Below are 14,592 nucleotides of genomic sequence, written 5' to 3'. Positions count from 1 at the left end.
GGCCGAAGTTTTTCGAATTCCGGTAAACGTGACCGGCGCGCGCGCGCGCGCACACACACACACACACACACACACACATGCGTGCGCACACACATAAACGAGGGATCTCTCGCGCGCCCGCCGGGGATTTCATTTTAATTTCGCCTCGAGCCGCCCCCGAGACGTTCGCCTTCGCTCCTTCGTCAGTGGTAGAGTTGGCTCTTTCGTCATTGTTTTCGACCAGTTCACGCGCAAGAGAGAGAGAGAGAGAGAGAGAAAAGAGGCATCGATATATGACGGAAAGGGCAGCGGTGGTGGCGAGAAGGTGAAATAGAACGAGAGAACGTTCAAGGAGAGAAAATACCGGAAGGATTTTGCGCGAAGCTTGATGTCTGGTGCTGCGGAAAGAAGGCGGATGCATTACACGCACAGAGACACACATACATATACACGTATGCATACGGCACATTTGCGCATATTTTCCGTTCACGAATCTACATGAGTAACGGCACCGAAATTTCGGCGCCGTCGCCATAAATTCCACGGAGGAGCTCGTTTTCGAGGACGCGCGCCCGGGCTTCCTCGGTGGATACGGCGACGTGCGCCTCGTTTTTGTCCGACCCGGTTGTCGCGTTTCCGGCGCCCGTCGATACGGTATTTGAAATTGAGATGCGACGATTTAAAGAGATTCCACGCGAGTTGCCCTCCGGGCTTTCCGTCGCGATGACGCGTGGATTAGCCGGGTGTCCGTTTCGCTCGGCGTTTACCCGAGGATGTTTCGCAACGTGCGGAATAGCGGAATTCGCAGGGACGACTTTAATAAATCCGAATTTGAATCTGAGTCCTTATCGCCATAAAAATCGTCGCAGAAAACTCGGTCCAGCGTAACGTGACGTGCGAGAAGCGAGAAGTAGAACGCGCTCGTAAAGAGCGTGTTTTTCCCGGCCGATGAGAGCGAAAATTTCATTTCGGGCGCGTCGAGGCCGGCGGGGTGTCATTAATTCGATGACGCGGTCGAATGTTGTCGAAGGGACCGCGGAAAGCGTATTTGCGAACCGCTGGAGGGCAGCGAGATCCATATGAAATAAGAAAGAATTACACGAGCTCCCCTGCGGCGCGACGTCGATTGTTATGGAGATTTCCGGGACGAAATTAATCCCGGCTACGAGCCGCGCTCGCAGTCGAGAAGTTCGGTACATTTTCGCAATTTGCATTCCACCAATTTGTCACGGCACCGTGTCGTCACCGTGTCGCGAATCACGTTGATTCCCTTCGTCTTTCGCAGCGGTTTACTCTAATATAGCTAAGTGTTCCGTCGATTTCGCCAATTTTCGAAGGCATTCCCGCTAAAGTCGCGCATAAACAACAAAAGAATGGTCCGAAAATGCAGAAAATCCGCGAGAGGTGAGCAATAAAAAATCGTTAAAAAAACCCAGACGCGGATAACGCGCGGGATGATCCAGCGCGAGACACGTGGATATTGCCTGTAAGTGAAAAAGCTCGGAGAAATATTAATAATAAAGCGGCACGTTATCTCCCGTAATTTTGCCGGTATTTCGAGGACGCACTCGCTCACTCGCGACCGTGCGAGAGGAAATACGGTCACATTTTTGAAACGAAAACGCACATATTTATTTTAACATTTCACGCGTCCATTGTTCTCGCTTGAAAAATGTATGCTCTCGTTGTTACGATAAAACGCACGCTTTGCTGGCTGTTCGGCGCCCGTGTTTAAAATCTCGTAAACAACGCGAACTGCTGGTTATGTGAAACGATAAAACAGAAATGCGACGCGACCGCAATTCCCCACTCTTCGCGGGGGGACACGCAGGGTAAGGGAGAAAAAGAATCGCAAAACAGTGCTGGAATGTTATGAAATCATTTATCTTCCACTATTCGCATTACGATCCGACCCAATTATAATCCTCCATAATGGCGCGACAATGCGAGCAAAAACGGCGAGCACTTTCCGAAAATGTTTCGCAGACGCGCCGAAACATCACGGAATAATAATGGAATTCGTCATAAAACGTAATCGTGACGTTGTAAATTTTATTATTCAACCCGCGCACGATATGCATTGCATGTTTCAATGCGTATCGTCTGTCGTCACGCTTAATTTGCGAGCAAATAAATATCGTTAAAAACATTATATTTATATTCCCGCGATTATATTTATTATCCAGGCGCGCGAACAGGATCGCGGCGGTATATCAATAACGCTTAATAACAATCACTTGCGGGAATACGTTATTAAAAGATCTCGATCACGATTGTATGTAGTCCCGGTGGTAATAAGCCGCGGCGCAGAGCAAACTCTCGCGATAGGAGGGGGTGGGAGGTGCGGGAGCGGGGCGGGGAATTCGCGCGAATCAGCATACGGAAGTAGCAGCGAAGACGAATGATCGCCATTCGCAATTGCAGGACGGCGTGAGTCTGCTGCAATTCACGCCAACGGTGGAGGACGAAGGGAAGTTCCTGGTGTGCCGTGCCGAGAATCCGAAGCTGCCGGAAGCCGGCATCGAGGACCGATGGAAGCTGAGGGTGCACTGTAAGTACTGAGCGCCGTAATAGCCGATAACGCAGTTCTCGGAGCGACTTGAAATTTGTATAAGGTTTTAATCCCCGGAGTATGTTTAAAATACGAAAGAGAGCCGGCGAAGCGGGGAATCCGCTACGTGCGTCGTCCTCACCCGTGCTTCGGCTCGACCTTCCAACGCCTGCGCGCCTATGTGTCTTTGTATTCTTTCAAAGTGATCTCTCCATTGTTTACCAATCTGCACTATTGTGACTTGAGAGCGATAATATCGCCGCCAGATAGATCCTTTATAACGGCTAGCAGCTGCACGGAAAAAAATGCTGTTGAATCGGTAAAATGTCCAATAGTAATTAAAATAAATCTTGATTCAATAGCGATACATTATTATACGTTATTTCAATGATTAGTTTCAATGATATCGTTATTGAATCAAGAGGATTTGTTCCAATTACGCGTGTTGCTGGAAATCCCACCGATTCAGTAGCATTTTTTCCCGTGTGCTATTTCTCACGGTGCAGAGCGAGCGTTATTTTAAAGATAATAAAATATTCATAAATTAAAATTTAATTATTGAACCATTATAAAAAATATAGTAAAATCATTATTAATGGGCGAACTAGTTATTGAGCGCAATAATTGAAGATAACACGGCCAATAAATAATGTACCTTTCAATTAATTTCGCACACAAAGAAAAATAATTCTGCTGCTGTAGCGAAACCATCGTTACTACTGTATATTTATTGCGACAGCGATAACATTTATTTGGTATAACCAAATTATTTGTAATTAGAGCAGAAAGTTTTGTTACCAGGATGAAAAATATTTTGTTGGATGAATTTGTTCTTAGGGCACGTTAATTTGCTATCAGAATAAAGTACGGTTTTACCATACTTACTAATTTGTACTCACAATAAAATAATTTCTAGATTCAGCAAAACATAATCCAGCGAATGGCAATTAGTACTCTTAACAAATCGTTTTGCTGTCCATATAGTAATTGACAGATCCAGATCCAGATTTTCCTGCGATAACATAAAATTTGTTGTTTCAGCAAATAATTTCTTTGCGGAAGCAGGAAGGAAATTATGCAGGGTTTTATGGAGGATGAGAAGGGATTTGAATGCCGGGAAGCACATAATCGTGTTTCTTCGTTTTGCTACTTGCGAAAAACACATGCGAGACTCCTCCTTTGTTCCACTATTTGATGTTGTTACGCGCAATTGTAACTTACTGTTTGAGAATAGTTGCCGTAATAGAATTGCGCAAATTAATTTATTTTCCGAGTGCATTAACCCAACATTGGACTTACTGTCCTGCAATTTTGGTCATGTATTCCTGCGACGCCTTCCGGTACTCAGGCGGTTAAAGTTCGCCGAATTCCGCGCGAACACTTTGTCGGTCGTGATACACCGACTACACTCGGCGCACTGAGTGCGCCTCGATTCTTCCAAACATCGACCGACTGAAACATTTCTTCTTTTTTTTTTTTTTCCTTTTCGTCTTGCCGATCATCGCTCGGCGAACGATCGAATGCAATTATTCCGATAAATTCCGAAAAGCCGGCGCGTACGGAGCGAGTTCTCTAGCTTCGGGACAAAGACGGCGGGCAGGCAGGACGGGCGATCGGAATTTCATTCGAACGCGTTCAAATAACGGGCGCCTGTGCAATCGCCCCCTCAAACAACGATTCTCGTAAGTCTCCGGGTCGTCCTTAAAGGAAAACGGTGCTCTTCGAGAAGGGTAGCACGGTATCCCCTCGCTCTTGCCTCCCTCTTGAAGCGAGGAAGTTAAGTGTTACGTACACGGAGGGGCCGGGCAACGCGCTAACATTGATCTCCTGAGAGAATGTAAGAACGCATCCTCATGGAGATCGGCTTTAAATAATACGACAGGAACGATTACAACGAAATGTTGAGCTTGTCAAAAACTCGATTTGTTTTTCAGTTGAATTTGACGTTATTACGTTCATTGGGAACGAATTATTTGTCAACCGAGTAATCGTCGCGGTTTCGTTTTTAGCATATAACTATATATATATACAGGATGTTCCAGACTAACACGGGCAAATTTTGTGAGGGCGTAAAACGGATTGAGATGGACAAAAAAAGTCCTCCATTATTATGCAAATAGCATACAAATTTTGGAGTTATTAACGAAAGAAACCTCTACACATGGCCATTTTCAATAATGAATAACTCAAAATTTTGCGTGTTGTTTGTAGAGCAGTAGAAGACTTATTTATTCAGTTCAATCCGTTCTACACTCTCGCGAAATTTGTCCCTGTTGGTCTCGGTCACTCTGTATAATATATTTATATTCAGCAATATATACAATACAATCAAATATATTATTTATTGAAAATGCAGCAAAATTTGTTCACTAATCCGATATTTTATCGTTTAATTATTAACGATCAAAGAATTGACTATAATCTTCGTGTGCTTTGTGTGCTATATTGTAAATATCTTTGAAAATTGTTGATATTTATTACTCGGTTCTCTCTTTCTAACTCTCTTGATCGCCCACCAAATTAATTGTTACCGTTTCAGTCGGGCTTTTTCGTTATACTTTGCTCGGGAGTGAGTCTTCGTTTACCGCACGTATGTACCGCAGTTATAAAATAGCGTTGCGTAAAGAGATATTCGCGTATGCGAAAATTGGCTGATTCAACCCCATGGGAGAGCAATGCAATTTGCGCTACCCAAAATCACGGCAATAACCGGCCAGAAAACAAAGTCCGCGTAATTAGCGAACAAATTTAAATATCCGTCGGTCGTGCACGATAACGGGTTCATTATCCACTAAAAAAGAAACAAACTAGTTGGTTGTATCGGATAACGTTAAACAAGCGGCCGGGCTGTAAACGCTATTAAAGGTTCATAAAACGCTAAACGGTATTAAACGTTGCATGGGCGGGGAAAAAAAGAAGCGGTACATGCGATACACCGCGGACGGCGCCCACCGAGCGACGCGGCAAATACTCGAGCTGAAGGTAACCACCTGATTACTTTGCCCGGTACTTACGGCAACTCTCGCGCTTATGCGTTACGGTGACGCCTCGCTTGCGATGCGAATTGGAACGGCCGGGCTTAAACTTTGCACAGTGTAATTGCTCGCCTTGACCGCGCGGAGCGGTAAACAGCCGGAAATAATCGCGCTCGCTCGACACCGTGGATGAAAATCTTACGCGTCATCATCGCGATATATATCATCGCCGCTGCGATATCTTGTTAATCACACGCCGAAACAGTCAAATTCGAGAATCACACGCGAACGTTATTTATCTCACCTGGTCGGGAACTACTCAAAATTCCGTGCCGACGCGGCGATCGATCTCTGAGAAATGACTCGGAATCCAATTGCGAGAACCATGTTCGTCGATCTCTTTGCTTGACAAAGAATGATATGTTAAAACTGTTTCTCGAATATAAAGTCAAGCGTGGGACAAGTTCGATTTATTCGATCTTTTACAAACATTGAATATGATCATCGCGATGTAAGAAAATCTGACTGATTAGACAGCCATTTTCTCATACAGCACAATAGCTGACAACATTGCGGCAACGTTGCAGCAATGTTGCTGCAAATGCTGTATGGGTTACCGTCTCAATTTGATGATTTATTTCAATTGATCACCGCACAAATGTATCTCGGGCCCAAAGTAACGAGAAGCCTCGCGTTCCTTTTTCGCTTCTCTTCCACGGATGAGCGCGAAAACGATAAAATCTTGCAACGTGCATGGAATATTTCCCGAGCGCAGACGCACATTTTTAATCGAAATCGGATTAAACATACGGGTGAGTTGACGATGAGCGATATCGGCAACTGAATTTGCCGAAAGTTAGCGTATATTAGCGAGTCGTCGTTTCCGTTCCGATGATCGTGCTGAGGACGTCGTGCGCGAGTCCCACTCAAGGGCCCGACGAGCCTTTGAGTCTCGCTGTAACAATTTGGATTGGTTCCGCTCGCCTGGAGTGTCCTTACGCAAGCGTAAAGGGACGTTAATTCGATTTCGATAGATTGCGCGCGATATACACGGAAATGCATCGGGGCGCACGCAAACTCGCGAAAACGAAAAGCAATACGCTCAAGCGAGCGGATTCGAGTGGTCGAAACGAAAAAGACGACTCGCGTGTTAAGCTTCCGTGTCGTGTAACGTTGTGTGTCTGCCTGTATGTGTGTGTGTGTGTGTGTGTGTGTGTATCTCTTCGAACGCTTTTCCAGAACTTACGCGTGTCAATCGCGCGAAATCCATGCGAGTTACTGCGAAATTGTTCAGCGCGTTTCACTGAGAGAATCGTCCCTTTTATTTCTCGATTTACATACTATTTCATCTATATTCGCGCTTAATCTGCAATACGTTCTGTTTGCCCAGCGGATTATGCGCGTATGTGTTTTGCGCCTTCAACGGTGAAATTTTTATTCCCAAAAACGAATATAATACGTAAAACGATAAAATATTACGCGCTTAAATTAAAACGTGTTGTACACACATCATGCGTTTATCTCAAAGAGAATCAATATCCGAATACACGAGTCTTCCGGATATTGCCGGTGTGTTTCCCGTATGTTTCTCAAATTATTTCGTTATTTGCCTGCCTCTTTGTGGATATTCAGTTATATCATCTGAATGTATCTGATTATTTTGAAATGATCGGGAAATCAAACACCAGAACTGTCGGAGTATTATTCTACTTAGTTAAACCGGGCTTTTCAGGCTAACATTCACGCGATATCATTCGTACAGTTTAACTTTCCATATATGCATGTAATACAATACAAACAGATCCGCGAACTTTTAGAAACGCAATTTGTAACTGAATGAAAAACGTTTCTATCGCTTTTTCAACATTTCTAAACATAACAACATTGTGTTAATTTAGAATATTCGGATATATAACACGACCACCGTTATATTTAGAGTCGGTTGTTGCATTTAATGCATACCCGAATAATCTCGAAATACATCTCTACACATTACGTAATAACGGACTGGATAACGTGTCGGATAGGGAATTTCGAGTTGTGGTTTTGTGTCAAACCTTTAATTTTACAACGCAGTAGGAGATATGATAGCAAACTAAGGTTCAATTTAAATTCTAATAACTTATTTCTACTTAAACTTGACGATGTCCTCAAATTTCCTGCTGTCAAAACGGATTGCATTAAAATTAAATTTGTAGAATTAAAGGCTCAAGACAGAAGTTTACAAGAGTGTCAGTATCGTCAAAGTAGGTTTCTGTTAATCTGCAGGCCATCTAAGTAGATGCAAACTAGCATTAGCTTATGAGCGTCAAAGCACCCGAGTGCGAAATTGTTTGGTCCTACATTAAATCTCCTTAATTCTACATTAAATCTTCAAGTGGAGGAGACGGAAATAATTTTCCATTTGTAGCATCAAAGGAGCACAATAGAAGACCATTGAAGACTTAATGTAGAACCGTAAAATTCCGACTCGAGTAATATCGAAATTTCAATTTGGCGGCAATGTGCGCGTTGTATCGCGACATCCTCCCCCTGATTTGATATCCATGTTAACCTTTTGACCGGCGCCTCTTTTCCTTCAAAATCGCGTGGTCGACGTAGCGCGATACACGGCTACGTAACGTGGCGGTAACGCGCGAATCCGGTAACGTCTGTTCGCTCACTCGCTCGCCGTAGATACGAGAGAGCCATCGTTATCCGTTTATTTACGGCCGCGCCGCACCGTGGGCATCCGGTATTATCCTCGCGTCCGGCGTATATGCGGGCATTTGGCATTAACCCGATGGTTAATCGCCACAGCCGCGAGGAATTCGCAGCGGGATCTCTCGATTTCCCGGCTAACTGCGCGAGCAAACTTACCGCGAGAATATCCCACGAATATCTCGCGCTAGACCAGCCGATTTCGACGCCATCACCGCGATACCTCATCGTCTTCCATCGACTTTTCGACGATTCGCCAGGCGACGAGAAATTCGCAGGGAAAGGCGAACGTCTAGAAAGCAATGCTCGGCCCGCAACTTCTTTTCCTTCTTTTCTATTTTATTCCTATTTTCTTTTTATCTTCATATTATTCTTATTTTCATTTTATTTTTAGTTATTTATTTTTCATATTATTTGTGCAAAGTCGACAAATTAAAAGTTGCAATATTTTATTATTTCGATTAGTTTCGCAACGCATCTCGCGTCCAAGTGGGAGAATTTATTTTTCAGTAATTCTCAGGAGATACATTTCCCTATTGGATGGACGAGATGCGTTGCTAAACTCATCGAAAAGAAAATGTTGCAACCTTTAATCTACCAACTGTGTATATACTTCCTCCTCCTTCCGCACCTTCTTTATCAGAATATGCTTTCCATCGAGGAGAGTGCGTCCCGTTCCTTTCGCTCACGTATCCGTGTTCTAAAGCAGCGGCGTTACGTTCGTCGCGACATCTGCTTTGCATGCGAATCCAGGCCGGCCTTACTCGACGGCGATGTTTCCGTGGCTGCAAGGAGTATTATCGATGCACGTGCGCGCCGTATGCAACTGTCCGATGCAACCGCGTCATTCCCCTTTTGTTTATCTCGGAAACTGACATTTGCCGGCAAACTACACGTGACAGCTGCCGTCGGAGGAATCAGCTCTCGTTGCACGCCGCGGTTTGTAACGTTAACATTCTCCCGCATGCAGCCCGAATGTATGTGTGTATCTATACCACGGGAAAGACCCTTTCGCGCGATTGGTCTTTTCGAAATAACGCCGGGCTCTAATTCAGACTTCAAGGGGAAGGACGAAGAGGGTGGGGGACCGGAAAAAACGGAGGGACTTGGAATTTAAGAAAATTGTTTTTTCGTACGTGAAAAGCGACGTCGAACATTTTTTTACGAGTATGATACAAATACGTGATGTGTACGTGTAATAATTATACATTAAAATCGTGAGCCATCTAAATTTGTTTCCTAATATAATAGTTATCATGTTGATATATTTTTCCATCCTTTATTCAGTTTTCCATCGTTCGTTTCGAGTCGGAGAGCGGACGCGCGTCTCTCTCTCTCTCTCTCCTTCCCTCCCTCCCTTCCCGTTCACCATCTCAAAAATTCGATATGGCGTTAACTCGACGTTCAGTTGCGACTCGTCTGGCAACGAATCTCGGCGACGTGACGAACTTCCCGGCCACGAATTCCCTCGCATTATATCGCGCTACATACTTTCGCGGCGGAATAACACGGCGCCGTCCGAATTTTTCTGTTTGTGTCGCTCGTAAAATGAGTTTATCTCCGAAAGAATACCAACGTGAAATAAAATTCGTTCTCGTTAGTCGGCTACATCTCCTGCTACTCCTCCTCCTCCTCTTCTTCCTCGCGTTGTTGTTATGACTTTGGGCCGGTGGCGCGTAAAATGCCACGGCAAAATAAAATTTGATTCGACTTACCGGACCCCCGGGGTCGTTAATCGAGTTTTACCGTTCGTGATTTTAACCCGACAAGTGGTCTCGAGAATTTAATTAAATAATGAGTCCACCATCTGTCTTTCGGAATCTATTTCGGAATTTTCTATAAATTCTTTTACGAGGAATTCGACTGTCATTACGAAATGTACGCGGGACGTGCGTCCTGTCAGATGTGATTTTTGGACCGAATGAAGATTAAACGGGGCGACACGCTTCGGTGCTCGACTGGAACGCGATTAGCTGGAACGTGCGATTGCAATGAAGCTGAGATTTGCACGATCTCGAACAATATGTGGACGCACCCATCCGCCATCGTGCTATAACGCCGGTCTCTGCACATACGGTAAACGCGTGGGACCTTGATAATCATTTTGGACCAATTCCAAACAACGATCGCTCGTATCTCCTCCTCACGGAACAACATGCAACCAAACATATAGATATCTATTAAAATAAAAAAAATGTGTCCTACGTGTCGCACGAAATATCTTTGTCTCGAATATGCGTGAGAGATTCATTGTATCATAATTTTAAATTACAGTAGAATTAGTTAATTAGCTAAATCCATAGTCAGTGGCGAATACTTGCCGCTGTCTCGCTGCAATATGTTTCGATAATACGGAAAGTGCTCGAAAAGAGGGATAAAATTGAAAGACAATGAGGGATCGTGCAGGCAGAGAACGTTCGAAAGCCCATCTATGGAAAAAGAACGTGATTTTTAAAGCGACACGTATAATTCAACAGCAAAGAATTACCAATATCGGCTATCGTTTTTAAGAGAGAAAGGAATAAAGAGAAAAAGGAAGGGAAATAGAGAGAGAGAGAGAGAGAGAGAGAATATTCGTCATAGATGCACGCGATGTTTAATTTGTAGATACTAAAAACACGTATGTCAAACTGCAATCGCCATAAAAACAGGGAATTCACAATGGCTCAATAACCTAAAACGTTTGCGAAAAACGGCGCAAACGCCTATTGTTCTTCACCAGAATCGAACTCGCGAAATATAAAATTACAGCAAGGTAAAATTAGTTATCTTGTCGCCGAGAGATAGAAGGATGGAGAGTAAGAGAGACAAAGCTCGTGGCGAAATGTCCGCAAATGCATTTGACCCAGCGGCCGTCGGTGTTGTTCGTTTAACGAATGGTCGAAAAACTGGTCGAAACGTCCGAAACGACTACCAGAGTCGAATTGTCCGTTTGACCGAAAAAAGGGTACAATCGTATTTTCAGTTATTTCGACTCGTCGATATTTTCGACCCAATCGGATTTTTTATGCGTTCGATTCGCACTACGCGGATATCGACGTCGTTTTGTATCGGTAACTTCTTGTTGCAACGAATACATGTAAACTGAGATATATACGACGTTTCCGACGTTTCTCGGTTTATTTATAAACTTATCGGACAAACAGTTCGATTTAGGTTGAAATTTTTTTGTAATATTTCTGGGAATTCGGGTAAAATGTGGTCAAAATTAATCAACGTGAAATTCCAGTTTTTATTCGAAAAAGCACACTGACTAACGCACGATAAAAATAAACAGACGATGATTGAACGTGTATATTTGACTTATTTGGAAAATAATGTAGGTCTGTTTTTTCGTTTTTCCTCATTCTTTCACATGGATTTGAATAGCGTTTAACTAAATTAACAATTTTTTCGGTAACTGGAATTTCACCGCTANTTTGAATAGCGTTTAACTAAATTAACAATTTTTTCGGTAACTGGAATTTCCCCGCTACCCCCCCCCCCCAAAAAAAAGAGAAGAAGAAAAACTGATTCGTTGGCCTAACAAAATTTCCGCATATTTAAAGAACTCTAAAAATTGACGGATAACATCGATATCCTTTTTGGGCGACAAGCGAGTCCCGTCATCGATATCCGAGATGCCTGCCGTGAGTACTCTCGCTTGTACGCTATTATATGATGCGTAAAAAATACGATATCATCGATATTCATTTTTCAAGTATAGAATGAGTAATGCGTAGTATCGATACCAGGCGCTTCCGAACATCGCCACTCGTATTCCACGTAACCACGAGCGGACTCGGATCGTTCATCGGGAAAATGGCCGACCATTATTGTAATAAAGCATCCCATAACTGTGCAGTCTATCCTACGTAATGGTACAACGACGAATCTATCAACGTCAGGCTCGAGTCTGCAGTGGTAACGGTGCGTACTTGGTCAGACACAGGCTCGCCCGCTCGTTCGACGCGTGTTGTAACACAGTAATGCTATAATAATAGAGAGTTTCGCACGCGCGCGAGCATATATGAAGTCAATCGGGAGACAATCTTCCGTTAACTACACCCGGGACCTAAAGAGTCGACAATGAGCGAACCCGCGACGTTCGTTTTTTGACAAATTTGTAACGAATTTCGTACGAGACGCCAGGTTCTGTGCTATTGCACAGAAAGAAAAAAATGGCTAATCTCATTAAAAAATCATGGTAACCTTCGGTTCCAATCGTACTTTTTTTTCGTTGCTCTAACAAAAAATGTAGTAGTAGCGATATGGAATTAAGCTTGTTATTAATAACGATATAGTAACGTTTATATGTGATAAATGGTTTTTCTGATTGTAACACTTTCGCTATGCTTTTATAGTGACAAATGCCAAGCATTATTTTCCTCAGTGCACGTTTCACCAGTTCTTGAAAGTTGGAAAGCGCGCGAGATTCAATTGTTGTTGGGTTTTACCGCACACAACGGTGAGAAACGACGTCTGAAAGAGAAAGAGAGAAATTCGTTGCGAGTTCACTCAGATCCCGGGACGGCCGATCGAAGGGTTAAATATCTTACGGCTAAGACCTCGCGATAAAAGAAAAGAAGGGCCAGAAGGGATGGGATAGTTGGACAGCATCGCCCACCTGTGGCTGGCCGTTCGTTGTTCGAGTATAGTACTGCCGGTGTTTTTTGTGTTTCCGCTCTTCTGTCTAATCGAAGAAGAATTTAATAACTCGTGTCGCATGCACGAGATATTCCACGGTCGAGATATATAGAGTTTAGTTACGTAGACTGGCGCAAACTCGTGAGAATAATTTTACGCGCGGTTGGTGGCCGCCGGTGGTCGGCGCTATGATACCATACCGCGTCTTATTTAGTTACGTATAAGGTGTAATTAATTGCATCTATAAAGTTGCCCGCATGGCCGATAAAGAGCCAATTGATCGAGATGAAGGATATGCGGTAAAAGTTTCCTTTTCAATTTAATTAAATTTAACACATCTCACATGTTCCAAACGGTCTACACCGAAATTTTTGTGTTAATTTAACACAAGATGAATATGTTAAAAAGTAACACAAATATTATGTTAAAAATTAACACAAAATTAATATCCATAATATCTTAATCGACACTGAAGTACAAACTGTAATTTCTAACATTTACAAATGTTATTGTAACATTTACACGTGTTGACTCGACACAAAATATTAAGATAACATAAACATAATATGCTAAAATAACACACGGGGGTACGTTTAAAATATAAAAAGTTTAACAATGGCCGATTTTGATACGAGTGCAAAATATTCTTTATTGCGTGCAGCGAGGGACTAGTGAACCTATTCTTTAACTTTCACGACCGTGTCATTGTCGTTACGTTGCCGCAAGTATGCGGTAGAAAGTCTGCACATTGACAGCGTAATGATAACATTGCCGTTAAAAGTTACAGAATAGACCTACTGTTGCCCTATTCTGTAACTTTTAACGACAATATCATCATAGTTACTTCATCGTCGCGCAGGTATAATATACGATAGAAAAGCAGCGTAACGTCAACGTAACGACAACGATATTCGAGTCGTTAACAGTTAACAGAATAGGGTTACAAGAGCATTAAGAAACCAAGTACGCTGAAATCGAAATCGCGTGATATTTCGCTCATGTTGAATAAATCCTTCGCCCTAAATTGTGTGGATATTCCCGTGGAACAAATCCACCGGCAAATATCGAATCTCGGGGTAGTCCGACGCTGATCCGATTAACCAAGATCCGTCGACGGCCGATCTCGTAGCTAGTAACGACGGCTTGTATTCACGAGGCGCAGGCAGGCGAGGCGAGAGTCCGATTTCAAGCGCGAAGATGCGGCGGGTTTATGACGAAGCGGAAGGAAACTGGCGAATCGGAAGCCCCAAGTCCTAGCGGGACGAAGGAAACGGAAGGAAGGAGGTGGACGGTATCGTCCCTGTCGCGCGGTTAACGATCTGCTCGGTCACACGACGGGAATCGTCGTCCGGCTGGCCCGGAGTGGAATGCGGCGGGCATAGCGCGTGTTCATTTACCGGAAAGCTATTTCCCGTCCTCCCATTACCGGACGGCAACGCGCGCGCCGCGCACTCTCGCGCCGTGCGACCGATGCGCGACCGCACTGACGTCTCTGACTACAATCGCGAGACCGTGTCCCGCACGGATGCGCACCCGCACACGTGCTCGCCGTGTAAGCGAACGTTACTCGGAGCGAGTGAGAGGGAAAGCTTTCGCACGGCTCGCTCGCGATCGTTATCCCGAATCGATCGCCCGGAGTAAATCGCGAAATCGAGCGTGTAAGCTGCCAAAGTGTCCCTACGAGGAATAATCATCGCGCGTAGCACGACGAAAAGGGAAGAGAGAGAGAAAGAGCGAGAGGGGGGGGGGGGGGGGGTTTTT

General features: G+C 44.0%; 1 protein-coding gene across 2 annotated transcripts in view; it reads left to right on the top strand.

The window, feature by feature from the left end:
* The window catches only part of LOC106750209 (nephrin-like), a 207,696-nt gene that overhangs the window by 127,899 nt on the left and 65,205 nt on the right, over positions 1 to 14,592 (top strand). For both annotated transcript variants that reach the window (XM_014630391.1, XM_014630381.1), the window contains exon 8: positions 2,404 to 2,530. In XM_014630391.1, coding sequence (XP_014485877.1) covers positions 2,404 to 2,530 — 127 coding nt within the window. The remainder of the gene's footprint in view (positions 1 to 2,403; positions 2,531 to 14,592) is intronic.

This window comes from Dinoponera quadriceps, unplaced genomic scaffold (assembly GCF_001313825.1).
Source record: "Dinoponera quadriceps isolate SergipeBrazil2010 unplaced genomic scaffold, ASM131382v1 scaffold37, whole genome shotgun sequence".
Classification (NCBI taxonomy): Eukaryota; Metazoa; Arthropoda; class Insecta; order Hymenoptera; family Formicidae; genus Dinoponera; species Dinoponera quadriceps.
The sequence above is the reverse complement of the archived record's forward strand: the minus strand, read 5'-3'. Positions and strand labels throughout refer to the sequence as shown.